The sequence below is a fragment of the Pelophylax lessonae genome, assembly GCF_965119305.1.
Source record: "Pelophylax lessonae genome assembly, chromosome: 10".
NCBI lineage: Eukaryota > Metazoa > Chordata > Amphibia > Anura > Ranidae > Pelophylax > Pelophylax lessonae.
The window spans coordinates 227168217-227194783 of NC_138777.1; the positions used below are offsets into that span (position 1 = coordinate 227168217).

Sequence of the window (26567 nt, forward strand, 5' to 3'; positions counted from 1 at the left end):
TCTTCCATAAAGGCCAGATTTGTGCAGTATACGACTGATTGTTGTCCTATGGACAGAGTCTCCCACCTCAGCTGTAGATCTCTGCAGTTCATCCAGAGTGATCATGGGCCTCTTGGCTGCATCTCTGATCAGTCTTCTCCTTGTATGAGCTGAAAGTTTAGAGGGACGGCCAGGTCTTCGTAGATTTGCAGTGGTCTGATACTCCTTCCATTTCAATATTATCGCTTGCACAGTGCTCCTTGGGATGGTTAAAGCTTGGGAAATCTTTTTGTATCAAAATCCAGCTTTAAACTTCTCCACAACAGTATCTCGGACCTGCCTGGTGTGTTCCTTGTTCTTCATGATGCTATCTGCGCTTTAAACGGACCTCTGAGACTATCACAGTGCAGGTGCATTTATACGGAGACTTGATTACACACAGGTGGATTCTATTTATCATCATTAGTCATTTAGGTCAACATTGGATCATTCAGAGATTCTCACTGAACTTCTGGAGAGAGTTTGCTGCACTGAAAGTAAAGGGGCTGAATAGTTTTGCACACCCAATTTTTCAGTTTTTTATTTGTTAAAAAAGTTTGAAATATCCAATAAATTTCGTTCCACTTCATGATTGTGTCCCACTTGTTGTTTCTTCACAAAAAATTACAGTTTTATATCTTTATGTTTGAAGCCTGAAATGTGGCAAAAGGTTGCAAAGTTCAAGGGGGCCGAATACTTTAGCAAGGCACTGTATATGTGTGTGTGTGTGTGTGTATATATATATATATACACACACACACACCGCAGGAGCTGCTGTGACCCCGCTCCGTCTTCAGTAGGCACGCCAGGCTCTCCAGCCAGGAGAAACCGGTGTAGACAACAGGTGAAGAGAGCGCCAGCAGAGGCCCCTGAACCCAGAAAAATAACCCAAAAAAAATAAAAATCTGTCCATTTCGGTTTTCGGCCAAGTGCATCCTAAATTTTCAGTTTCGTTCAGAATTTTCATTTCCGTGCACCACTGTTTACTGTTGACTGGTCCACTACCTCTGCTGAAAGTTTATTTCAAGCGTGAACTACCATCTTAGTAAAATAATACCTACAATATCTACAGTATCTCACAAAAGTAAGTACACCCCTCACATTTTTGTAAATATTTTATTTTATCTTTTCATGCGTCAACAAATTGGGCCCAATTTGGACATTGTCACTTAGGGGTGTACTCACTTTTGTTGCCAGCGGTTTAGACATTAATGGCTGTGTGTTGAGTTATTTTGAGGGGACAGCAAATTTACACTGTTATACAAGCTGTACACTCACTACTTTACATTGTAGCAAAGTGTCATTTCTTCAGTGTTGTCACATGAAAAGCTTTAGTGCCGGTTCACATATGTGCGGCTGCGGCGATCGCATGTAATGTCGGAGCGCACTGCTCCTTCATTACATGCGATCGGCTGTGCGGTGCAAGTTCAGCCATACACTTTGTATGGCTAAATTCGCACTGCACCCGCAGCAAAGACGCACAGGACCCTTTTTTGCAGCCGCATCAGGATCGGATCGCACAGTGGTTCACACTTGTGCGATCTGATCCTGTGCGAACTGTAAAGATCGCACTGCGATATGCGATCAAACTGGGGGTGCCGTTAACATTTCATTGACACCCCCAGCGTATCGCATATGGCAGTTGGAACTGCCAGGGGTGCGTTTGCGATGCGGGAACAGGCTGCGAATTCGCAGCCTTCCCGCATCGCTTAAGTGTGAACCGGCACTTAATAAAATATTTACATAACTGTGAGGGTTGTACTCACTTTTGTGAGATACTGTGTGTGTGTGTTTGTGTATATATATATATATATATATATATATATATATATATATATATATATATATATATATATATATATATATGTAATGTTTGGTGGTTAGTATTTTTCTAGCAAACAATACTGATTTTAACTTTTTAAACATATAGTGTCAGAAAAGGCCTGGTCAGCAAGTGGTTAAACCTGCTGCGGTTACATTGATCTAAACTGGATCAATGTAACCATGTAAAAATATCAATACCTGGAATTTTTATTTAAATCCCTATAGTTCGATCTCAGGCGGAAAGAAAATCCCCACAGGGGTACCATTCCTTCCCCACTGTGCCCAAAACTAAAAACATTTTGTGCTGGAATCTGGCTTTACTTTCTTACCACATACCAGCAAAACAAACCTCCCATGCATTATTACTAACTTTCAATTATATACAGTATATACCAGGAGCCAAGGGTGGGCTGCCAGTGATTCTCAAACAGAGGGTTAGAACTAGTGTGACCATTTATGTCTATTTGAGCAATAGAAAAGCAAACAATAGAGGACAAACACTGAAGCAGAAACAATGAAGTGCTCTGGAAACATCTCTCCTGTGGGATATAGGATTGCAGAGGTTTTATAGATCTGAGTTCTCACTAAATAATACTTAATTTTGTAGATTGCCATTATTAACCACTTAAAGCGGAGTTCCGGGCACAGATGTCATTTTTTGATGAACATACCCCCGGGACAGTCAGGGCTAGTACATTCCACAATGGCTAGCCTCTGATCTGTCCCGATTCGCACTTACCTTTTAGAAGAAATACTTACTTAGAAAATTTCTTCCACAGCGTTTCCATCTCTCTTGTGGGCAGCTGAAGCCGGCGCGGTCCTCTTCTGCGTCTTCTTCCGCGTCTTCTTCTCCCAGAATGCGCCGCACCGGCCCCTCTCGTCACTTCCGGCGCGGCGCCACATTCCTGAACAGCTTCTGGGCATGCCCAGAAGCTGTTTAGCAGGGGAATGCGGCGTCGCCCGGAAGTGACGAGCGGGGCCGGTGCGGCGCATTGATTCCTGGGAGCGATGACGTTTAGCTCCCAGGAATCATCGCAGCGCAGGAAGTGACGGGGTGAGCCGCGGCGCTGAGGGAGGAAGCAGTCAGAGGTGAGTATTTATGATCTTCAATAAAAAGGTGAGTAAACAAAAAAAATAAAAATAACTATCCAATTCCTTTTCAGGTCAGGTCTACCTAGCGGAGGGGCACAAAAAAAAAAAATCGTTTTTGTGCCCGGAACTCCGCTTTAAGCCCCAGAAGATTTTACCCCCTTCCTGACCAGGGCCTATATTGCGATTCGGCACTGCGTGACTTTAACGTACAATTGCGCGGCCGTGCGACGCTGTACCCAAACAAAATTGACGTCCTTTTTTTTCCCACAAACAGAGCTTTCTTTTGGCGGTATTTGATCACCTGTGCGATTTTTTGATCATGCGCTATAAACGAGCGTCAATTTTGCAAAAATAACAATATTTTTCACATTTTTTATATGAAATTCCCCCCAAAAAAATGTAAAAATCAAAATTTTTTAACATTTTCGGCCAATTTGTTTTATGCTACATATGTTTGGTAAAAAAAATTGCAAAAAGCGGATTTTGATTGGTTTACGCAAAAGTTATCGCGTTTACTAACAAAGGGAAAGATTTTTGTCATTTTTGTTGTTTTGTTTTTTTTAACGCGTAATGGCGGCGATCTGCGATTTTTTTGTTTGCGGTACTGCGACATTGAGGCGGACACATCGGACCCTTGACTGACATTTTTGACACTTTTGGGGTTACCAGTGACATTTCTACAGTAATCAGTGCTATACATATGCACTGTTACTGTAAAATTACACTCGCATTGAAGGGGTTAACTTTTTTTTGAGAGGGAGGGGTTATGTGTGTCCCTAGGGGCGTGATTCTAACTGTGATTGGCTGTGGCTTGAAGTGTAGGAATAGTGATCAACGGTCCTACATAGTAGAACCGTATGATCACTGTTTCTACACAGTGGAGAATGACAGGCGGCTTGTTTACATCAGCCGCCTGCCGTTCTCCCTCTCCACCGACGATCGCGAGTGACCGGCGGACATTGGGTTCGCCGGTCACACGCGTGGGGGGGGGGTCCGTGATCGCGCGGGAGCGCACCTCCCGGGGCGCGCGCTCGCTCCCTAGACCCTCACAGGCTAGTTAGCTCTGCCTGTGAGGGGCTGACTGCCGACGTAAATAGTCGTGCGGCAGTCGGCAAGTGGTTAAAATCCACTCTTCTCAAACCTCCGTGTTACAACACGTAAGTAGCCACCTCGCTAACACCGGCCCCTTTTTTTTTTTCCCCTTTTTTCGTGTTGTATGATGGACTTACGTCCAGATCATTTAGACCAGGGGTGGGGAACCTACGGCCCGCGGGCTGTATGCGGCCCCCGAAGCCATCTGATCCAGCCCTGCCATTGGGTTGCCTCCGGAGGGGAAGAGGAGGGGGAGCGCCTCCTGACTACACACAGAGCGTGTTCCTCTGCTTACCCGGCGCGGCCGCTGTCATACAAAGTCACGCCTCCTACCTATGATAGACAGCACAGTGGTAACGTCTATCATAGGAGTCGGTCCAGGAGGCGTGACTTCGTATGAGAGTGCCCGCTCCGGGTAAGCAGAGGAACCCGCTCTGTGTGTAATCAGGAGGCGCTCTAATCCCCATGTGCTCTGCATTGATGGGGGGGCACTAATCATTCTACATTGATTGGGGCACTTATCACTCTACATTGATGGGGGCACTCATCACTCTGCATTAAGGGGAGCAAACCTGGAAAACCAGTTGCCAGTAGCAACATCATCAATACCAGCTAACATCACACACCTCACCAAAGAGAAGCAGTTGCAGCCATCACATTAGGGGTGAGTTAATTAAATGTTTGACCAAATATAACAGGCACATTTTTAAGTTGATAATTTTGTACGGCCCCCGAATGATTTTAAAGATACCCAACTGGCTCTCGGCAGAAAAAAGGTTCCCCACCCCTGATTTAGACCTACAGAACTTTGAAAAAGTCATACGCAGGTCTGTGAATTAAAAGTGATAATAGTGGGGCGTGGCCTTGACCGGAATGCGATAGGACACGTGTAGCTGGAGCTCTGCCGGAATCTAATCTTTTAACACTCATCCTGTCTCCCCGCGATTTCTCCTTGTGCACCGCTGCTCCCCGGGACACTCAGGAGCCTATTCAGCCATGTCCCCGCCGAAAAAGACATCCGAGGCGGCCGCCAAATTGGATAAATTCCGCCGCCAGGACAAAGAAGCCGCCTCCCAAGATGGCGCTGAGCACCCTCCAGACGCCGGAGCAGCGGCGGGAGCCGACACCACAGCAGTACTGGAAGCCATATCAGCCTGCCAGGCGACCCTTACCACAAAAATAGATGAGGTAAAGGTGGACATCTCCCTTATTAGGCAGGACATGAGGCAACTGAGGGTCAGAGTATCCGAGGCTGAGAATAGGATCAGCAGCATGGAGGACTCCCTCCCTCCGCTCCACTCCAGCATTCCACTGACCATCTTCAGCAGCAGGTTACACAAATCCTCCAAAAGCAGGATGATTAGAGAAAAGTGATAATAGTTTATTTTTTAAATTACCAAAAAGGAAGAATTGAAGAGAAATCCAAATCAAATCAATATTTGGTGTGACCGCCATTTGCCTTCAAACCAGCATCAACTCTTCTGGGTAGACTTGCACACAGTTTTTGAAGGAACTCGGCAGGTAGGTTGTTCCAAACATCTTGGAGAACTAAGCACAGATCTTCTGTGGATGTCAGCTGCCTCACATCCTTCTGTCTCCATGTAATCCCAGTATCGGGTATCAAGTGCTGGAGGCCAATGGAGAGAGGGCTTCCCTTGCAGCTAAGTGCCAAACTCCCCTGGAGATGAGACAGGAGGAGTTAGGCCCAAAGTCGCACAGGTCGCCTGCAGAGTTGCTTGCAGAAACAGGTTCAGGAATACCGCTGTGGTGCTGCGGGGGTTACTGCAGGCAGGTGGCACCTGTGAGATGAAGCAGGTACTTAGAATCGCTGAGACAGAGGGTGGTTGATTCAAGCCGAGGTTCGATGCCAGGTGGGTAGCGGAGGAGACAAGGTCAAGTGGTAGTCAAGGTCTGGACAGGTAGCAGGCAGAGGAGATCCGTTAAACAAGCCGAGGTCAAAGTCAGGAAGCAAGCTGGAGATGGAGGTGTAACAAGCCGAGTGAGGAACCAGGAATCACAGGAAACAGGATGTTGGTAGAAGCTGAAGATCAAACAGCACTTAGAGAAGGGCTGGCTTCCTTATAAAGGCCCAGGTAAGGGGTTGACAGAGTTGCTGGGTCCTAGAGCCCTTCTCCTATTCTGACGGACACTGGGTCCTAGAGCCCTCCTGCTATTGGTACCCTGACACCCAGACAGACTTCATGATATGGAGATCAGGGGTTTGTGGGCACCAAACCATCACTTACAGGTCACCTTGTTCTCCTTTACACTGAAGATAGTTCTTAATGACATTGGCTGTATGTTTGCGGTGGTTGTCCTGATGCAGAATAAATGTGAGGTCAATCGCAGGCCTCCGTGATGGTATAGTTGGAGGCAGTTTGTGGGTGAAGGGCTGGAGAGCGGTACAATAATGAGTGTCGGCAGGCAACAGTGAAGCATGGTGGAGATAATATCTATCATGTTATACCAGTGATGGTGAACCTTGGCACCCCAGATGTTTTGGAGCTACTTTTCCCATGATGATCATGCACTCTGCAGTGTAGTTTAGCATCATGGGAAATGTAGTTCCAAAACATATAGGGTGCCAAGGCTCGCCATCACTGGTATAACATGATAGATATTATCTCCACCATGCTTCACAGTTGCCTGCCGATACTAATTATTGTACCGCTCTCCAGCCCTTCATCCACAAACTGCCTCCAACTACAGCCAAATATTTCACATTTTGGCTCATCAGTCCAGAGCACCTGCTGCCATTTTTCTCCACCACTGTTCCTTTGCTTTCTTGCATCAGACATTGTAACAAGGACACAATAGTTTCCACTGTGTAATAAATAGAATCCATGTGTGTAGTACCATGTAATATTTTGTATGAGGACCGGTTGGTAGGGATCAGTGATACACTCAGGCTTGTTAGGACACAAGTCCAAACCCGCCAGAGCAGGGACGTTAACAAGCAAATGTACTGTTGATGCATCACATATTCCCTGCACTCTGAGTGGTGCAATCCTCTTGTCCAACCTGACTGTAGGCTTGTAGATGAGAACAGATGACACGGCAACTTGATAATACTTCAGCCTTGCAGCCCCTCGCTGGACCAGGGTGGTCCAGAAAACACTATAAACGACAACAAAACAAGGACGCACCGGCCTAGTGCATTATCTCTTAGACAGGTTTATTAAAAGGCTCTGAGGAAGAGGCGCTGCCTCGAAACGCGTAAGCCTGCACAGCTTCAGGGGACGATTCAATCCCGATCTTGTTGCTGAGGATTTTATTCTATTTGATGTGCTTTTTATCAAGAAACTCGTTTGTGAGTATTTTTAATCTATTATTTTAATAAACCTGTCTAAGAGATAATGCACTAGGCCGGTGCGCCCTTGTTTTGGTGTCATTTATAGAGCAGGGACGTTGCTAGGTGGGAAAAAGACTAGGGGCTTTAACCCGAAGGTAAATTTGATAACCCCATCCCACATTTAAAAGTCAGTCCCACTCAAGCTCCTCCCACATTTAAAAGTAAGTACCACCCAAGCTCCACCCAATTGTAACGAAGGGTTTGTAAAATAAAATAAAAAAACACCCCAGCTGCATGCATTTTCCTACTTCTATCTTGCAGTTTTCCTTGAAATTGGTATGTGTGTTCCAGCCAGGCTATAACTATATAACTGTGAGGGCTTATGTGGATGATGCTGTGGGTGGAGCCTAGGGACAAGGAGCCCCCAGTGGTGTCTACAAAGACTTTGTAGACTCCACTGGGGGCTCCTTGTCCCTAGGCTCCATCCATAGAATCCACATAAGCTCTCATAGTTATAGCCTTGTTGGAACACACATACCAATTTCAAGGAAAACTGCAAGATAGAAGTAGGAAAATGCAATGCAGCTGGGGTGTTTTTTTTATTTTACAAAACCTTTGTAACAAAGGATTTGTAGGAAAAAAACCCAGTTGTATTTCATTTTCCAACTTCTATCTTACCTCTTCCTCGAAAGCCCTGACTAGTGCACGATCCACTGCAATTCAAATATGATCTGGCTTTCCTCCAGGATCCCAGTCTCTGTGCCTGTGGCCTCCCTCGGCTCTAAGCTGAGCCCGTGCCCCGCTGCCGAATGGAGAAGAGGGTCAATTGTAGGCGCGGAATCTAGGAGGAGGAATTTGAAATCCTCCATTGCCCGCGCTCTCCTGCAGTCACGTGACGACGCTGACGTCACGTGACGACGCTGACGTCACGTGACATCACTGGTTGCTAGACGCCAAGTGGCATACTAGCAACCAGTGTGGCAGCAGTGGGCCCCCAGGCAGGTCAGGCAGTAGAGACTCGGGGCTACTAATTATCTATCACCAGCAGGAGACCCAGAGCTTTCTGGGGGACCACTCTGGGCTATAGCCCAGGTCAGCCCCCCCCCCCCCTGCTGACGCCACTGCGCCAGAACTATCCTACTGGAAAGCTGTTAAAGCTGATAGCCAATCATAGGCAGTGGAGGCATTCGCCCCGCCCCCCCTGCAACTGCATACAAGTGGGGTGAGGAATGCCTTTGCTGCCTATGCTTCAAGCAGGATAGCCCAGGTGGGTTCAGACTCATGTCTGAACATGCTTGAGCTCATTCCTCGTTGGGTTGAGACAAATAAATTTGACAATATTCAATTTGCAGCTGGAGATTTTTTTCTGAAGAGTAAACTTTTGATTTCACTTATTGAGTTGAGGCACAATTTGCTTGGGATTGATTTATTTTATTTTTTTATATTTTTTTTGCAGTGGAATACTTTAATGAAATTTGCAGATTAGGCCTCTTGCACACTACAGCTTAAAAAAGCTCGGTACAGCTTTTTCTGAGCTAAAATACAGCCCATTCATTGTAATGTGCCTATGCACGCGTAAATGAGCGCCGTGCATTCTTCAGTAAGAACAAAATAGAAAAATCTGCATTTTTGGACAGTAATTTTTGCCTAATGTGCGCAAATACGCGCAATTGTGAACAAATGAACGCTTACGAACATACTGTTGATCTGAAAAATGCTAATTTGCATATTTTACTAGAACTCGAGAATACATTTGCGTGGAAAGATGTGAATTTGCGTGAACGCATATGCGTGAAAATGCACGAATTTAAATAAGACCAATACGCCTGAAATTTATGGCTGGAAAAGGAGATGCTTAAACAGGATTATCGTGTGTAAGAGGCCTAAGAAAAGATTAAAAGCAACTTTTGAGATCACAAAATGTTAAACGTTTGTATAAGATTGTAAGCTCCTATGAGCAGGGCCCGCTTAATCCTCCTGTAGTTTATTGTATTGTAACTGTGTGTCTCCCTTTAGATTGTAAAGTGCTGTGCAAACTGTTGGCGCTATATAAATCCAGTATAATAATAAAAGGTTTGTTTTATCATGGTTACGTTTGTTTTTGGCGATTTGTTGGAGATCACACAAACACTTGTAGGTTTAGAGCCCATTCACACTAGCACGACTTGTGAGGCGACTTGTGTCGCCCCCAGGTCGCTTGACATAACAAAAGCAATGTTAATCAATCAGTGCTGTCTTAATTGGCACTACTGAAGTCGCTCCGACTTCAGAAAAGGGTCCTGTACTACTTTGAGGCGACCTGTGATCCGACTTGTCCCATATACTTCAATGGGAGTCGCCTCCTTATCTTAATTGAAGCGACTTGTTATCAGACTTTCCAGGAAGAAGAAAGAGATTAGCCAGGCATTCCCCACAGACAAAGTCACCTGTCTCTTCAAAGTAGTGCACAAGTCTCTTCCAAGTCTCTAAACAAGTCTCTTCCAAGTCTCTAAACAAGTCTCTTCAAAGTCTCTAAACAAGTCTCTTCAAAGTCACGGGGCGACTTTCTGGTCGCGGTAGTGTGAACCGGCTCTAAATCAAACTGTAAATAACATACAATTTAACTATAACAAATTTTATAATTTTGGAAAAATGTAACAATATATACCTACATAAAAAATTAAATTACGTCTGTGCTACCTGGTTGGAATTATAAATGTGTACTGAGTGAATTAAAGATAGGGGGTCTCCGCGCTTATGGTTAAAGATAAAGATGGCTGCAGCCTACCTCAAAATATAGCAAAGCTATATCAGATAATTGAAAATAGGTGTGGAGGTAAGTGGCGCTGCCACAGTCAGTATAAATTTTAAATATGGGTTAGGGTGTATGCATTTAAATCTGGGGTAAATCGAATAATTTAAATCTGGTGAACTAAAAAATAGTAGGTGCTATATCTGTGCAATAAATAATGTATGTAAAAAATAAAATTGATAATGTAGGAAATGGTGGTATAAATACAATAAATAAATTGGTGATATATGAACGTGAATAAATATTGGCAAATAAAAATGTGTATAAAATGGATCTGTGAATATACACAATGAAATAATCACATGAATATATTATTAACCCCACTCGAGTGACACAAATGAATAAAGTGCATATATCAAAAAACCATGTGCAAATAAAGTGCATATAAAGGTGCTCAGAATAATAAGACCACTTTAAAAAATGTGTGGATAAAACCAATAGCCTCAGATAAAAATGTCATAAAAGTCCATAAAATCAGCAGCAATAAGTATATATGGTGGTAATCACAGTTGAGTCCATAAACCAAATCAAAGAAAACTCTAAAGGAAGTGAGGAAAAAGTGGATTCTGGGTGATAAGTAGGGATGGGGGTGCTCAATGGAGGAATAGGTGCTCCCCTCCTCTTGCTCCCGCACTCACCAGAAGGTGATACTCCTACAGGGGTAACCAGCGTGAAATGTATCTCTCAGGGGTCCCTCAAAGGTTTGTACCGATATCCACTTGTTCCCTGATAGGAATCAACGGGCAGTAAATCCAAAGTAAATCCTCAATCATATGCCGATAATATAGTAATAGGGAACCGTATCCAGGAAATGTAAGGAAGAGAAAACTCCAATAGTGAAGTATCGCTTAAACAACATTCGCTTTATTGTTAAAAACAGTACATGGTACTCACATTTAGCATAAAGTAGACGTGCACATATGAGATTAGGGACCGCAAGACCCTCGTGTAGCGGTACCCTTCCGGGACGCGATGCGCTCCACCGACCGCATCTGCGCCTCACTCACAGGGCAGCGGAACTGACGTGACCACGCTCTACGCGTTTCGTCATCAATGACGTCATCAGGAACAGCCTATCTGAGGCTATTGGTTTTATCCACACATTTTTTAAAGTGGTCTTATTATTCTGAGCACCTTTTATATGCACTTTATTTGCACATGGTACAGAGTGAATGTAAATTAAATAAGTGTGCAAAGAGAGATCACATAAACACTTGTAGGTTAAATCAAACTGTATATAACGTTTGATTTAACTATAACAAATTTTATAATTTTGGAAAAATTTAACAATATATACCTACATAAAAAATAAAATTACTTCTGTGCTACCTGGTTAGAATTATAAATGTTTACAGAGTGAATATAAATTAAATAACAGTGTACAGGTTGCTGCAACACCTAATGTGTTCCCACAGTAGAGACAATGGTGCAGTGTAAATGGAGTTGCGCAACCTCGCAATGAAGTGTCAAAAAAAGGCTCTCTAAAAAAAATCATAATAATCAAACACAGCTGTACAAAATACACATTTAACCACTTCCGGACTGCCCACCGTGTATTTACGATTCTACTTTGACGTTAAATACCGGAGTTGCTGCCATAACCTTGGTATTTTCTTACACAGCTGGCAGTTCGTTTTAGCATAAAAGTGGTCCCAGCGGCGGGATCGCTTTTATGGGCGGCGCCCTCCCGCCGCTTTCCGGTCTTTTTCTCTGCTTACCGGAGCCATCTGTAATGGGGAAAACTATCCAATCCGCTCACCTGATGGGCAGGAAGTCGAGTGAGGGCAAGGTGGCCCCCACTTCACTCTATGCCTTTGGAGGACTGGAGGGACGTCAAACGCCACTTCGGCCCAACAGCCTCAAAGGGCCAAATGTGTTTGTTTTTAATGTGTAATGTGTAAATATGAGATCTGAGGTCTTTTTGACCCCAGATCTCAGGTTAACCTTCCTGGCGGTATGATTGTTTGCGATTTTAGGTGCTGAAAGCGGTACAATTATTTTGCTAGTAATTTTTATGGACGAGCAGCCCAAACCAACTATTTACATATGATTTTTTTTTCACTGTGCGTTCTTCTTTATAACATCTCGGGTATGATAACGTTTGAAACACGAAATCATAAATTATAATATAGTAAATAACTATAAAAAGGTTAAATATGTGTGTGTGTGTGTGTGTATATATATATATATATAAAGTACAGTAAAACTGCAAGAAAGGGCACTGGGGGGGGGGGGGGGCAAACTAATGTCAATTTATTTTATTTTGTAATGTAATACAATAGGATTACAATATATTAGTGTGTTTTACTTTTCAAATTTGCCGCCGGTTCCACCCCCCTGCGAGCGTCACCTTGCAGAAGACGGAAGCCGGGGGTCACAGCATCGGGCGGAAGATCCGGCCACCGTATGCTGCAGGGACACATCGCGGGATCCCGGAGACAAGGTAAGTAACCTCTCTTAAAGGATCCAGCGATGCTCCCTGGCTGTACCCCAAGTGTGGCTCGGGGTTACCGCTAATGGCACGGAAATGCCACCCCGAGCCACACTCGGGAACACCGCCAGGGAGGTTAAAGAGGACCTGTCCTGCATATTTCTATTACAAGGGATGTATACATTTAGAGTCCTGACCTCAACCTGATAGAACCCCTATGGGATGAATTAGGTCAGAGATTGCAAGCCAGGCTGTCTCATCCAACATCAATGCCTGACCTCACAAATGCGCTTCTGGAGTAATGGTCAAACATTCCCATAGACACACTCCTAAACCTTGTGGACAGCCTTCCCAGAAGATTTGAAGCTGTTACAGCTGCAAAGGGTGGGCCAACTCAATATTGAACCCAAGTTCATCTGCGTGTAAAGACAGGCGTCCCAATACTTTTGACTATATAGTGTACCTACAACCCCATGTAGAATTCCCGAATTAGACACTTGAGTTCCTTTCGAGTTTATCTTCCTCACTTTAGAGAAATATCTGTAACCTGGAAGAGTGGGAGGAGTCCGAATTTTCAGGCTCCATCAGCTTCACATAAAAGCAATAGCCTTTAAAATGTCTTGAATAGAGATTTTTATTATTCCGCTGAAGTGCCCATATAAGTGCCTGCGATATTTACAGCACCGAGCGAGCCCATTTTTATAGCGACATTTCTCTAATCAATGCAACTTGTGGGATTTTTATGCACGGCGCAATAAAGCTTTTTATTCCGGCTGGGCAATTAATGATGAATTTCTCTGCCGCGTATGGCAGGTGCTCTTTACCCGCACATTGACCACTCTCCTCAATTATTCTTCTCTAATATGACTCAATCTTCATATGCATGGCTTGATTCGGCTGTTACTGTTGTGTAAAGTGTTTGTCTATTGACCAGTGGAATTCAATTTCCCAGCTCACGGTAATGAGAGCGAAGTTTTATCCAGCCAGCGCTGTGTGCGTCCGCTGAATTATACATTATAAAGCAGCCGATATTGACCAGGATTTTCAGGAGGTTCGTATTGTGCTAATCTTCTCTTCTGTTTGTTTCTTTCCAGCTCTGTCGGCTTGGCCAAGGCTGCTCTCGAAGCCATCGATGGATTCAATCTCTTTGGAAACCAGGCAAGATTACTCATTCTTCTAGAAAAAAAGTGTTGTTTTCATATCAATATATAAAAGGAAAGAAGTGACAGCAGCAACTAAGGAAAGCTGCAGGATTTCAGCTGGCTGTATTATCAGCACGTAATTTCAGAAAAACAAGGCTCCTCTGACGAAACATTTAGAGCCGGACATATCAACAGCTTCCTACAAAGAAATCAACTTTTTCCCTGTACCCGGCTCAGAGAACAAAACTCCATTTCTTAAGCCCCGTACACACGTACTGATCGTCGGCCGAACGATCGGCCGTCTTTTGTCCGGTGCTGTCCTGTCGGTTGAAAACTGCAAAAGACTGCACACAAATTTTGTCGGCCAACAACAGCCGACTGCAGAAGTGATGTCATGTGATGGTTAACTTTCCTTGAACAATCGGCCGTTCTGGTGTTGGCCAACAAAAATTTTAATGCCTGAACACCCGATTCTGTTCGGCCGAAAATGCGCTGTCGGAAGCATCATACTAACAAGCCTACAATCGGCCGATCGGTCGTCGGCCGAATCTTTACGGCCGACAATCGGTACGTGTGTACGAGGCATAAGTTAGAACAAATTGAGCTATCAAACGTTAAAGTGTCATTAACCACTTTGCCACCGGAGGATTTTCCTGCTTTACGTCCAGGCCACTTTTTGCAACTTGGCACTGCGCGACTTTAACTGACAATTGCGCGGTCAAGTAACTCCGTACCCAAACAAAATTATCATCCTTTTTTTCCCACAAACAGAGCTTCCTTTTGGTGGTATTTGATCACCTCTGCCCTTTTCGTTTTTTGCGATATTAATAAAAAAAGAGCGAAAATTATGCGAAAAAATTGACATTTTCTACTTTGACAGTTAAAAAATATCCAATATATTCAATTTTTGTCATATATTTAGGCCAAAATGTATTTAGCTGCATGTCTTTGACAAAAAAATCCTCAATGATCGTTTTTTTAACCGCTTTAAGACTTTACCCCATTCCTGACCGGGCCATATTTTGCGATTCGGCACTGAGTGACATTAATGGACAATTGCGCGGTCGTGCGATGCTGTACCTAAACAAAATTGATGTCCTTTTTTCCCCCACAAACAGAGCTTTCTTTTGGTGGTATTTGATCACCTGTGCGATTTTTATTTTTTGCACTATAAACAAAAAAAAGAGCGACCATTTTGAAAAAAAAACATATTTTTCACATTTTTTATATATGAAATTTCCAAAAAAAAAATGTAAAAATCTAAATTTTTTAACATTTTAGGCCAATTTGTTTTCTGCTACATATTTTTGGTAAAAAAAAATTGCAATAATCGTATTTTGATTGGTTTGCGCAAAAGTTATTGCGTTTACTAACTAAGGGAAAGATTTTTGCTGTTTTTTTTTTTTAACGAGTAATGGCGGCGATCTGCGATTTTTTTTTTTTTGCGGGACTGCGACATTGCGGTGGACAGCTCGGACCCCTAACTGACAATTTTGACACTTTTGGGGGGACCAGTGACATTACTACAGTAATCAGTGCTAAAAAAGTATTTGTATTCTGCTACATGTTTTTGATGAAAAAAAATCCTAATAAGCATATTTTGATTGGTTTGCACAAAAGATATTGCGTGTACAAACTATGGGAAAGATCTTTTTATATATATATATATATATATATATATATATATATATATATATATATATATTTTTTTTTTTTACTAGTAATGGCGGCAATCAGCGATTTTTTTAGTGGGTACAGCGGTTTGCGCAGCCGAGCCAGCCTGCTGCGGTATACCTGCGACTGGTGGTCGCAGGTAGTTAAACTTACACCATTTATCGATCGTTTTTAATGATGTATTACATGCTGTTCATACTCAGTCACTCGCATCTTCCAGTTCTTCTGGGCACCCTCGATCGCTTTGGGGGGCTTTAATAATATTTTAAAGGGGGCCGCAACAAGGTTAGGAGTTACCTAATTTACCTTTGTGTCTTAAGAAAGAGCTGTCTGTGTTGACCACCAATCTAATAGTCCCCTTTTTTAATATAGATAAGAGGTCTTCAAACTCTCTAAAGGGCAAGTTTAATGTCCTTCATACTTTAGGGGGGGCCAGTGACTGACATTGGTGTCAGTGAGAGGAATAGTTCCCCATCATTGGTGTCAGTGGGAGGAATAGTGCCCCATCATTGTGTCAGTGGGAAGAATAGTGCCCCATCATTGGTGTCAGTGGGTGGAATAGTGTCCCTCTTATTGGTGGGATGAATAGTGTCCCATCATTGGTGTCAGTGGGAGGAATAATGCCCCCTCATTGGTGTCAGTGAGGGAAATAGTGCCCCATTATTGGTGTCAGTGGGAGGAATAGTGCCCCATCATTGGTGTCAGTGGGAGGAATAGTGCCCCATCATAGGTGTCAGTGGGAGGAATAGTGCCCCATTGGTATCAGTGAGAGGAATAGTGCCCCATCATTGGTGTCAGTGGGAGGAATAGTGCCCCATCATTGCTGTCAGTGAGGGAAATAGTGCCCCATTATTGGTGTCAGTGGGAGGAATAGTGCCCCATCATTGATGTCAGTGGGAGGAATAGTGCCCCATCATTGGTGTCAGTGGGAGGAATAGTGCCCCATCATTGGTGTCAGTGGGAGGAATAGTGCCCCATCATCAGTGGCGGCTGGTGCTCAAAATTTTTTTTTGGGGGGGGGGGGGCGCAAACAGAAAAATGTAATAGGCATTGCTTTGCGTCAAAAAACGCTGTAAAAAATTGTGTGACTTTGAGGTCGCAAAAGTGGGGCCTTCGGTAATTAAGGTATAGTATGCCCCCTTTCAATGCAGAGAGACCAGCGTGCCCCCGTTCAATGCAGAGGGACCCTCCTTTCAATGCACAGTGACCAGCATGCCCCCTATCAATGCACAGTGACCAGCGTGCCCCCTTCAAAACAGTAACCAGCGTACATGCCCCCTTTCCATGCAGTGACCAGCGTACATGCCCCCTTCAATGCAGTGACCAGCATACATTCCCCTTTCAATGCAGTGACCAGCATACCTGCCCCCTTTCAATGCAGTGACCAGCATACATGCCCCCTTTCAATGTAGTGACCAGCATACATTCCCCTTTCAATGTAGTGACCAGCATACATGCCCCTTTCAATGTAGTGACCAGCATACATGCCCCTTTCAATGTAGTGACCAGCGTACATGCCCCTTTCAATGTAGTGACCAGCGTACATGCCCCTTTCAATGTAGTGACCAGCATACATGCCCCTTTCAATGTAGTGACCAGCGTACATGCCCCTTTCAATGTAGTGACCAGCGTACATGCCTCTGACGACGTCACATCTGACGAAACCGGTCGGGTGGTTCCGGACACCACACCTGTCACGCCTCTCCTGACGCTGGCTCCATTCTGATATCGCAGGACGCCGCGATCCACGATGTTTGTTTGATGTCTGCTCGTTTGTGCCTTATGTTATGTGAGTATATTTTTAATAAACGTTGAATCATCATTTTGCCGGATTACGCTATGGTCTCCTTCCTCCTTCCTTTCCATCTGGGTTGCCATTAACATCTGAGCTATCATACGATATACTATGGCCGTTTGTCATACCCTGGAGAGTTGAAAAGTTGCTGGAAATTACCCTTGTCCGTTGTCTGTGGAAGAAAGAGTCCATCCTGAGTGGTTCTGTCTCAAGCTTGACTGACCTGTCCATTAAGTTGGGGGTCCAGTCATTTTGGTAAGCAGCCACCTTTATCCATTCATCACGGGTGTCTTCCTTCTGCTCACCATATCTTGGGACCTCACCTCCTTTTTTTTTTTTCAAATATGATTTTATTGTAAAAGTTGAACCAGATAAACAGTACAGTACAGTGTAATATAACCAAAAACATGTAAATCACCGAGGCAAGCACCAAGTAAGTAGGAAGAAAGCACGCACATACGTGCTGTTAGTGCAAAGGTCAGGACAAATACGGAAGCATCAACAGAGGAAAACAAGTGTGTCATATAAGCATCGACAAATACAAATAATCAAGTTTCCGGGGCACTAGGCCCATGTGGAGGTATGCAAGGTTGTTGTGCGCCAGTACCAAATAAGTGATAGTGACCAATGCAGACTCATCGTCTGCGCAGCACAGTTCCAGTTCAAGGTTTAGGAAGTAAGGCTAAGACAGCATTAGAGAGATAAAAGAAAGAGCAGGAAAGAGAAAGAGGAGGACAGACAGAGTGGGGGACAAACACACATCGACAGGGGGGGGGCAAGGGGATGGGGGGAGGGGGGGAAGGAAGGGGAAAGAGGGGGAGGTGGGGGGGGGGGACCGCTCCGCACCGGATCCCGGGGACCACTCCCTCCGAGGATGACTTTCTCGGCCAGACTCAGGAGCCCAACAGAGAAGTTCCCCGTTCTGACAGGACGAAAACCCTCCAGTATCCCCATACCTTCTCATACTTCTCACGCTGGTGGAGCGCTGTAAGGGTCAAATCTTCCAGTCTGTTCACCTCGACCAGCCTCCGCATGCAGTCCCTGATGGTGGGCGATCGGGAGGTCTTCCAGTACTGCGGAATGCAGGATTTAGCCGCACAGAGGACATGGGGCACAATAGAAAGTTTATATTTCCTCAGAGGGATGCTGGTGCGTTGTAAGAGGAAAAATTCCGGCGTGTCCGGAATAGTATGTTCGGTCAGATCTCGTAGTAGGGAGCCCACCGCGGTCCAAAAGTCTCGCAGTTTCGGGCAGGACCAGAATACATGAAGCAGGGTACCCCTGTCTTCCTGACAGCGCCAACAGGTATCGGAGGTCCCGGAAAGATTTTGCTCAGACGGGAAGGGACCCTGTACCACCTGGTGAGTAACTTATAGTTGGACTCCTGCAGTCTGGTACAGGTCGGCGTCTTTAAAGCTATGGTGCAGATGTTGAGCTTCTGCGTCGGTGAGAGAGAAATCTGGAGATCCTGTTCCCATTTGGAAAGGAAAGGAGGGGTGAAATCCTCCGGCGGAGAGATCAAGAGGTGATAAGCCTGAGACAGTGTGTGTGGGAGCATTCCCTCACCCTCACAAAGTTCCTCAAAAGGGGTCAATTCCCTGTTGAAAAGGTCAGGTTCCGGGAGAGAAAGGAGAAAGTGGTGTAATTGCACAGCCGGCCAAAAGGTAAGGGCAAAGTGCCCCGTCAGGTCTGACAGTTCTGCTATGGAGGGCCAGCCACCTGGACACGTAAAGCGAGACGCCACTCTCTTATCACGGTCAACCAGCGGTTGGAACGTCCGATCTATCAGGCCCGGAGAGAACGCCGGATTCCCCAAAATCGGAAACAGCGGGGAGGTTGCAGAAGAAATAGCAGGGTTAAGGATTACCGGGGAGAACACAGAGAGGGTAACCCCAATCGTAGGGTGGGATACCAGAGCAGGTGGCCAGTGCCCCTTACACCAGGGGGCGCCCCCTAGGGGTATCGTAGATTGCGCCAATTCCAGGCCAACCCACAACTTGTATGTGGAGTGCCTGCGCCAGTCGAGAAGGCGACCGAGGTGCGTCGCCAAGTAATATTTGTGCACATCCGGCAGGGCCAGGCCGCCACAGTGCTTGGGTAACGTCAAACTCACCTCCTTTTTGGACTTTTCTGCTTTCCACTCCAGATCCATACTTCTTTGGGGACCAGCGTACATGCCCCCTTTCAATGTTGCGACCAGCATACATGCCCCTTTCAATGTAGTGACCAGCGTACATGCCCCCTTCAATGTAGCGACCAGCGTACATGCCCCTTTCAATGTAGTGACCAGCGTACATGCCCCTTTCAATGTAGTGACCAGCGTACATGCCCCTTTCAATGTAGTGACCAGCGTACATGCCCCTTTCAATGCAGAGACCAGCGTGCGTGCATGCCCCCTTCAAAGCAGTGTGTGGGCCCCCCCCCCCCCGAGGCATCACTTCACTTACCCCACACTGGTGCCGTCACCGTGCCTGGCGTGCTGCTGCTGCTGACGGGAATCGGGGCTACTGACTCAGACGAGACGACCTCTTCTGTCTTCTTCCTCTATCACGCCCCGGCCCTCCTCTCTGGTCTGACGGCGGGCGGGAAGGTGATGACGTGACGCCGGGACGGTGAGTGACTGATGCACGCACCGCCCCCACGCGTCACGTCACCCGGGATGTCCTCCTGTATGATTGGTCCAGGCTGGAGTCTGGACCAATCACAGCCAGGACAGCACTAAAGTGGGGAGTGTCGGGGCGCATTGCTTTGCGCCCCGATGACCCCCAGAAGGCCGCCAATCGACGCTTCTGCTTGGCGCATGTGGGGTGCAAAACCCCACCCCCCCATAGACCATAGTAGGTCCGGCGCCCCTAGTAGGCTGAAAATGGTAATTTTTTATATTTATTTTTTTTTACACAGATTGGGGGGGGGGGGGCACCCTGCGCCCCCTATTGACCGGCCGCCACTGCCTATCATTGGTGTCAGTGGGAGGAATAGTGCCCCATCATTGGTGTCAGTGGGAGGAATAAAATGCATAGTTTAGATTCAGTGGCAAGCGCAAGGCGATTTGCAGTAAACAACGGACGTCCTCTGCGATTTCTACACTTAGCATGAGTCTCCAGCGCTCGCTATGGATTTATAGCAGATCAGTGAACCCCCATCTGTCATGGGACCCGCAATCAAACACTTATTGCTTTAAAACCAGCAGTATTTGTCCCTTTGTAGCCATACACTCAGATCTGAGAAGCAGAGGAGCCGATTCTTCCAGACGTGAAGGAATTTACATTTTACCTTTGAAAGCGACCCGACGTGTGACTTTAACTATTCCCCTTCCTCACAGGGAATAACTTTGTGGCAGCTGACTTTTATTTTAGTATTATTATCTGAATCTGAAAGGAGAAGAAAGGAAACTTTCTGCACAGTGTGACTTCTGGAAAAGCAAGCCGCTTCGTGGGGTTATTATTTTTTTTTTTTTAATCTTTTGGTTTTAATGGACTGTGTAAGAATCAGCAGAGTGTCCTCCTCCCGCACATTTCTACTTGGAAGACACAAGATGTGTGCCTGTTCTACGCTTCCTGAATAATGCAGAGTGTGGAGAAGTCACCGTGCATTATCATCCTGTCATTGTGGTCGCAGAATGCTGCGTGCTTTTTAATGCAGAGCCTCAGCCAAAAAGCATCCGTGATGGCTTATTATTTACAGATTCCGACACAGTTCTTGGCTTCTTAACCACTTCTGGACCGGAAGATTTTTTCCCTTAATGACCAGGCCAGATTTTGCGATTCGGCACTGCGTTACTTTAATGGAAAATTGCGTGGTCGTGCAACGATGTACCCAAATACAATTGATGTCCTTTTTTCCCCACAAATAGCGCTTTCTTTTGGTGGTATTTGATCGATGCGATTTGTTTTTTTTTTTTTTTTCTTGTGCAAAGAGCAACATTTCTGAAAGAAAAAAAACAATATTTTCACTTTCTGCTATTCCTCAAAAAAATAAAAAAAAACGAATTTTTCATCATTTTAGGCCAATTTGTATTCTGCTACATATTTTTAGTAAAAAAAATAAATCGCAATAAGCGTATTTTGATTGGTATGCGCAAAAGTTATCACGTTTACAAACTAGGGGAAAGCTTTATGTCATTTTTATTGGTTTCTTTTTGTAATAGTAATAATGGCGGTTATCAGCGATTTCTAGTGGGATTGCGGCGGACAGATCGGACCCCTAACTGACATTTTTGACACTTTTGGGGGGACCAGTAACGTTACTACAGTAATCTGTGCTAAAAAATATGCACTGTCACTGTACTAATGACACTGGCAGGGAAGGGGGTTAACTCAGGGGTGATCAAAGGGTTAAGTGTAGGCCTAGGGGAGTGTTTACTAACTGTATGGGGGACGGGCTTCTGACATGACCATAGAGACCTGTGATGCTATATAGAAGAACGGTCAGCTGTGTTTACAATAGCTGGCCTTCCTTCTCTCTCCGCGGGGATCGATTGCGGGTGCTCGGCGGCAATCGCAGCAGCCAGCCCCGTGGACCGGCTTCCTTTGCTGCCTAGTGGGCGCGCTCGCCCCCCAGCACCAAGCGCAGCCGCCGGCCCCATGGACCGGCTTCCCTACTGCCTAGTGGGCGCGCTCGGCCCCCAGCACCAAGCCCACGACCGACGTAGGGCTACGTCGCAGTAAATGTGCGGCGGGGGGGTTTTAAAGCTGCTAGGGGAAGAGAGAGATTCTAGTTGGTGCTTTGCAGGAACACAGAATCTATCCCTTCCCCCCTGTCAGAACGGGGATCTGCCTTGTTTACATAGATCCCCGTTCTGTAGTTTACCGACAGTCTGCGGGTGCCAGAGGACATTGAGTGTCTGGCACCCACGGATCGGCTTCTGTTGGGAATTATCACAGCAGAAGTGGCCCTAGGCGACCGCACATACATGCCCCCTGTTGGCGGAAGTGCGGGATCACACATATATATATATATATATATATATATATATATATATATATATATATATATATATAGTCTGCAAGCAGTTAAAGATGAGACCTACAGAGAAAGCTGAGTACACAGTAAAGTACATAACTGTGAAATACCTGGTCAAAGGGTTCCTAAGTCTGTTCAGATAGTTGTATGATCCAGGCACCGCTGCCAGATAGCACATCCAGGTCTCTGACCTCCCTTTTCCCCACTAAGGTTAAGTAGCACATGACCTGGTCCAAGAGTTTGTGAATGGACAATAAAGGATCGGCAGCTCACGGATTAGATCTTCCCTGTACTATTGACTCCTCCAGTCGAGTTCAGGAGAATATAAAATGTGACAACAGTGCACATTTTTATTAAATTATTACTTTTAGTATTTGCTAGGCCCCACCAACTGCCTGCTGGCCTCATCTCACCACTCTGCATTATGCCCCTGCACTGCAGCCAGTTTATTTACAGACCTCGCTTCTCCAGAGCTTTTTAAATGTACAGAATTTAGATTTCGGAGCTCCAGGAGGCAGGGGGCGGGGATCTGATGATACACAATGCACAGCACAGAGCAAGGAGCTAAGTGTAATCTGAGACTTGAGTGGACATAAAGCACACGCTCCTCCACTCCACTGCTGTGTGCTAGAGATTAGGGCCATCTCCTGGAATTGAATAAAAGGTAAAAGTGACTCATGCAGATAGCGGAGGAATGAGAGAGGAGATGGAAATCACACTCGGTGCTTTGGATAGAGGCAAGTACACACTATAGAGCAGCGGTCCCCAACCTTTTCTGCACCCAGGACCACGGTTGGTCCTCTGCCCCTTCACACCATAACCCTGGGCCTCGAGGTCCCTCATCTTTAATCTTCTCTGTTATGCTTATCTTATAATATGTTTTCATAAGGTTATATGGGGTGAATTATGTATAATGGTACCCTCCTTGGAAGACCTGATTGGAAACTCTAGGACAGTGATGGCAAACCTTGGCACCCCAGATGTTTTGGAACTACATTTCCCATGATGCTCAGCTACACTGCAGAGTGCATGAGTATTATGGGAAATGTAGTTCCAAAATTTCTGGGGTACCATGGTTCACCATCACTGGTCTAGGATATTATGAGATTACATCTTTATCCTGTACTGCCGTTGAGAATGACATCTCAATATCCTCTTCCACCAAATCTAGAGGGAACCTATTGTTACTCACAAATCATATAAGAATGAACACCCCTCACTTCGCTAGGACAAATCTCATCTTTTGTCATTTATCTTGGCTAAGAGTTTAGCTTTATGATAGTGTTGACACTTGTTATATTTGAATACGTTCTATGGTTATTCTGTCAGGGGTTTTATCCTCTACGTAACTTACACTAATCGCAATATGAGTAATCCTGACTTCCTTATAATGTCCTACATGAAACACTTCAATATGGGAAGTTAGTTAAACATAACTGTTGACTGGACTGTCCCACCTTCATGATACAGAATGTTCCCAATCGGCCATCTTCATGACACAGTATGTTCCCAATTGGCCATCTTCATGACACAGTATGTTCCCAATTGGCCACCTTCATGACACAGTATGTTCCCAATCGGCCACCTTCATGACACAGTATGTTCCCAATCGGCCACCTTCATGACACAGTATGTTCCCAATTGGCCATTTTCATGACACAGTATGTTCCCAATCGGCCACCTTCATGACACGGTATGTTCCCAATCGACCACCTTCATGACACAGTATGTTCCCAATCGGCCACCTTCATGACACAGTATGTTCCCAATCGGCCACCTTCATGACACAGTATGTTCCCAATCGGCCACCTTCATGACACAGTATGTTCCCAATTGGCCATTTTCATGACACAGTATGTTCCCAATCGGCCACCTTCATGACACGGTATGTTCCCAATCGACCACCTTCATGACACAGTATGTTCCCAATCGGCCACCTTCATGACACAGTATGTTCCCAATCGACCACCTTCATGACACAGTAGGTTCCCAATTGGCCACCTTCATGACACCGTATGTTCCCAATCGGCCACCTTCGTGACACAGTATGTTCCCAATCGGCCACCTTCGTGACACAGTATGTTCCCAATTGGCCACCTTCATGAAACAGTATGTTCCCAGTTGGCCACCTTCATGTCACAGTATGTTCCCAATCGGCCACCTTCATGAAACAGTATGTTCCCAGTTGGCCACCTTCATGAAACAGTATGTTCCCAGTTGGCCACCTTCATGTCACAGTACGTTCCCAATCGGCCACCTTCATGACTAAATACGTTCCCAATCGGCCACCTTCATGACACGGTATGTTCCCAATCGGCCACCTTCATGACACGGTATGTTCCCAATCGGCCACCTTCATGACACGGTATGTTCCCAATCGGCCACCTTCATGACACGGTATGTTCCCAATCGGCCACCTTTATGACACGGCATGTTCCCAATCGGCCACCTTCATGACACGGTATGTTCCCAATCGGCCACCTTCATGACATGGTATGTTCCCAGTCGGCCACCTTCATGACACGGTATGTTCCCAATCGGCCACCTTCATGACACGGTATGTTCCCAATTGGCCACCTTCATGACACAGTATGTTCCCAATCGGCCACCTTCATGACACAGTATGTTCCCAATCGGTGTGTGTGTAGGGAGTTGAGGGATAGGTCCATCACTCTTCAGTTTATTCTTGAAATTGTGGACACTGGTCCTTATATTGGGCTCACTGCGATATGTTAGTTATGTTAATTTCTATGTACTCACTTACATGGTATGTTACCATTGGATGACAGACAATTTTTGATTTTGTTTCTGTCTTTGCTTGATATAACTCAATAAAACTTTGAAATATACAAACCAAACACTGAAGGAACGCAGGTTTCACTTGATGGTTATTCGATGTGCAAGTCTGTTTTTCTAAATCTCTCCAGACTGTAGAACAGATTGGAGTGAATCCAATTCTATGTACAGCTTCTATATAAGGATTACGATGATTAACAGACCAAATCATACTAAAACCTTGACCATAGATTGACATTCACACATCATAGCTTAAAACAACTTTATACCCAGAGTTTACTTGTTCAATCTAAAGCCCAGAAATGTTGATTCTCACATCTGGGGGGAAATCTTTGTAAAGCAGTGATTAGCACCGGGGCCTGTCATATAGATATATCCCTGAATGTGATCCTCAGGCCTGAGCCAAGCATTACACGGGATCAGCGATGATATAACAGAGTGGACTTCATCCAAAAAGCTCCTTAGTAGAAGATTTGGTATAACAGCTTGGGGGATGTGTAAAGCTCTCCGTGATAGATCTTGGGATCAAGACTTTATGTACTGTATGTATTACTTAATCTGTAAATGATATTTACCATCTTGAGACATCATTGTTGTATTTATCCCTTTCTTTAACCACTTTACCACCGGAGGATTTTGCTGTCTTACGTCCAGGCCCCTTTTTGCGATTCGGCACTGTGCGACTTTAACTGACAATTGCGCAGTCGTGCGACGCTGTACCCAAACAAAATTTACGTCCTTTTTTTTCCCACAAACAGAGCTTTCTTTTGGTGGTATTTGATCACCTGTGCGATTTTTACTTTTTGCGCTATAAACAAAAAAAGAGCATCAATTTTGAAAAAATAACAATATTTTTCACATTTTTTATATGAAATTCCCCCCGCCCCCCCAAAATGTAAAAATCCAAATTTTTTTACATTTTTGGCCAATTTGTTTTATGCTACATATGTTTGGTAATAAAAATCACAATAAGCGTATTTTGATTGGTTTGCGCAAAAGTTATTGCGTTTACTAACTAAGGGAAAGATTTTTGTCATTTTTATTGTTTTTTTTTTTTTAACGAGTAATGGCGATCTGCAATTTTTTTTTGCGGGACTGCGACATTGCGGCGGACAGATCGGACCCTGGACTGACATTTTTGACACTTTTGGGGGTACCAGTGACATTACTGCAGTAATCAGTGCTATAAATATTCACTGTTACTGTAAAAATGACACTGGCAGGGAAGGGGTTAATTTTATTGGAGAGGGAGGGGTTAATGTATGCCTGGTGCCTACTGACGTGTGTGGGGGGAGGTGACTGAGCGACACAGGGACAGATCGCATTTTCAGCTATGCTGAACCCTGCAACCTGTCACTGTCTGTCACTTAGGAGAACTGCCCGCTTTGTTTACACAAGCGGGCGGATCTCCACACTCGATTCCCCGACGATCGGGGAAGAGCAGCGGATATCGCCGCTGCTCCTCCCCTGGCCCGACTCCCGCTGTGACTGAATACAGCGGGAGCGAGCCTCCGGCGGCGCGCGTGCGCTGCCCACAAGGGGACGAGTCCAGCGACGTAGGTCTACGTCGTTGGATGGAAATGAGCCACTTTGCCGCAGTAGAGCTCGAGTGAGCGGTCAGCAAGTGGTTAACGCAAGCCTGTACTTTGCCCATTAAG

At 45.2% G+C, this 26567-nt stretch overlaps 1 protein-coding gene across 4 annotated transcripts in view; it reads left to right on the forward strand.

The window, feature by feature from the left end:
- PHKB (phosphorylase kinase regulatory subunit beta) overlaps positions 1–26567 on the forward strand; it is a 415971-nt gene that overhangs the window by 188134 nt on the left and 201270 nt on the right. For all 4 annotated transcript variants that reach the window (XM_082269952.1, XM_082269953.1, XM_082269954.1 and 1 more), the window contains one exon: positions 13635–13698. In XM_082269952.1, coding sequence (XP_082126078.1) covers positions 13635–13698 — 64 coding nt within the window. The remainder of the gene's footprint in view (positions 1–13634; positions 13699–26567) is intronic.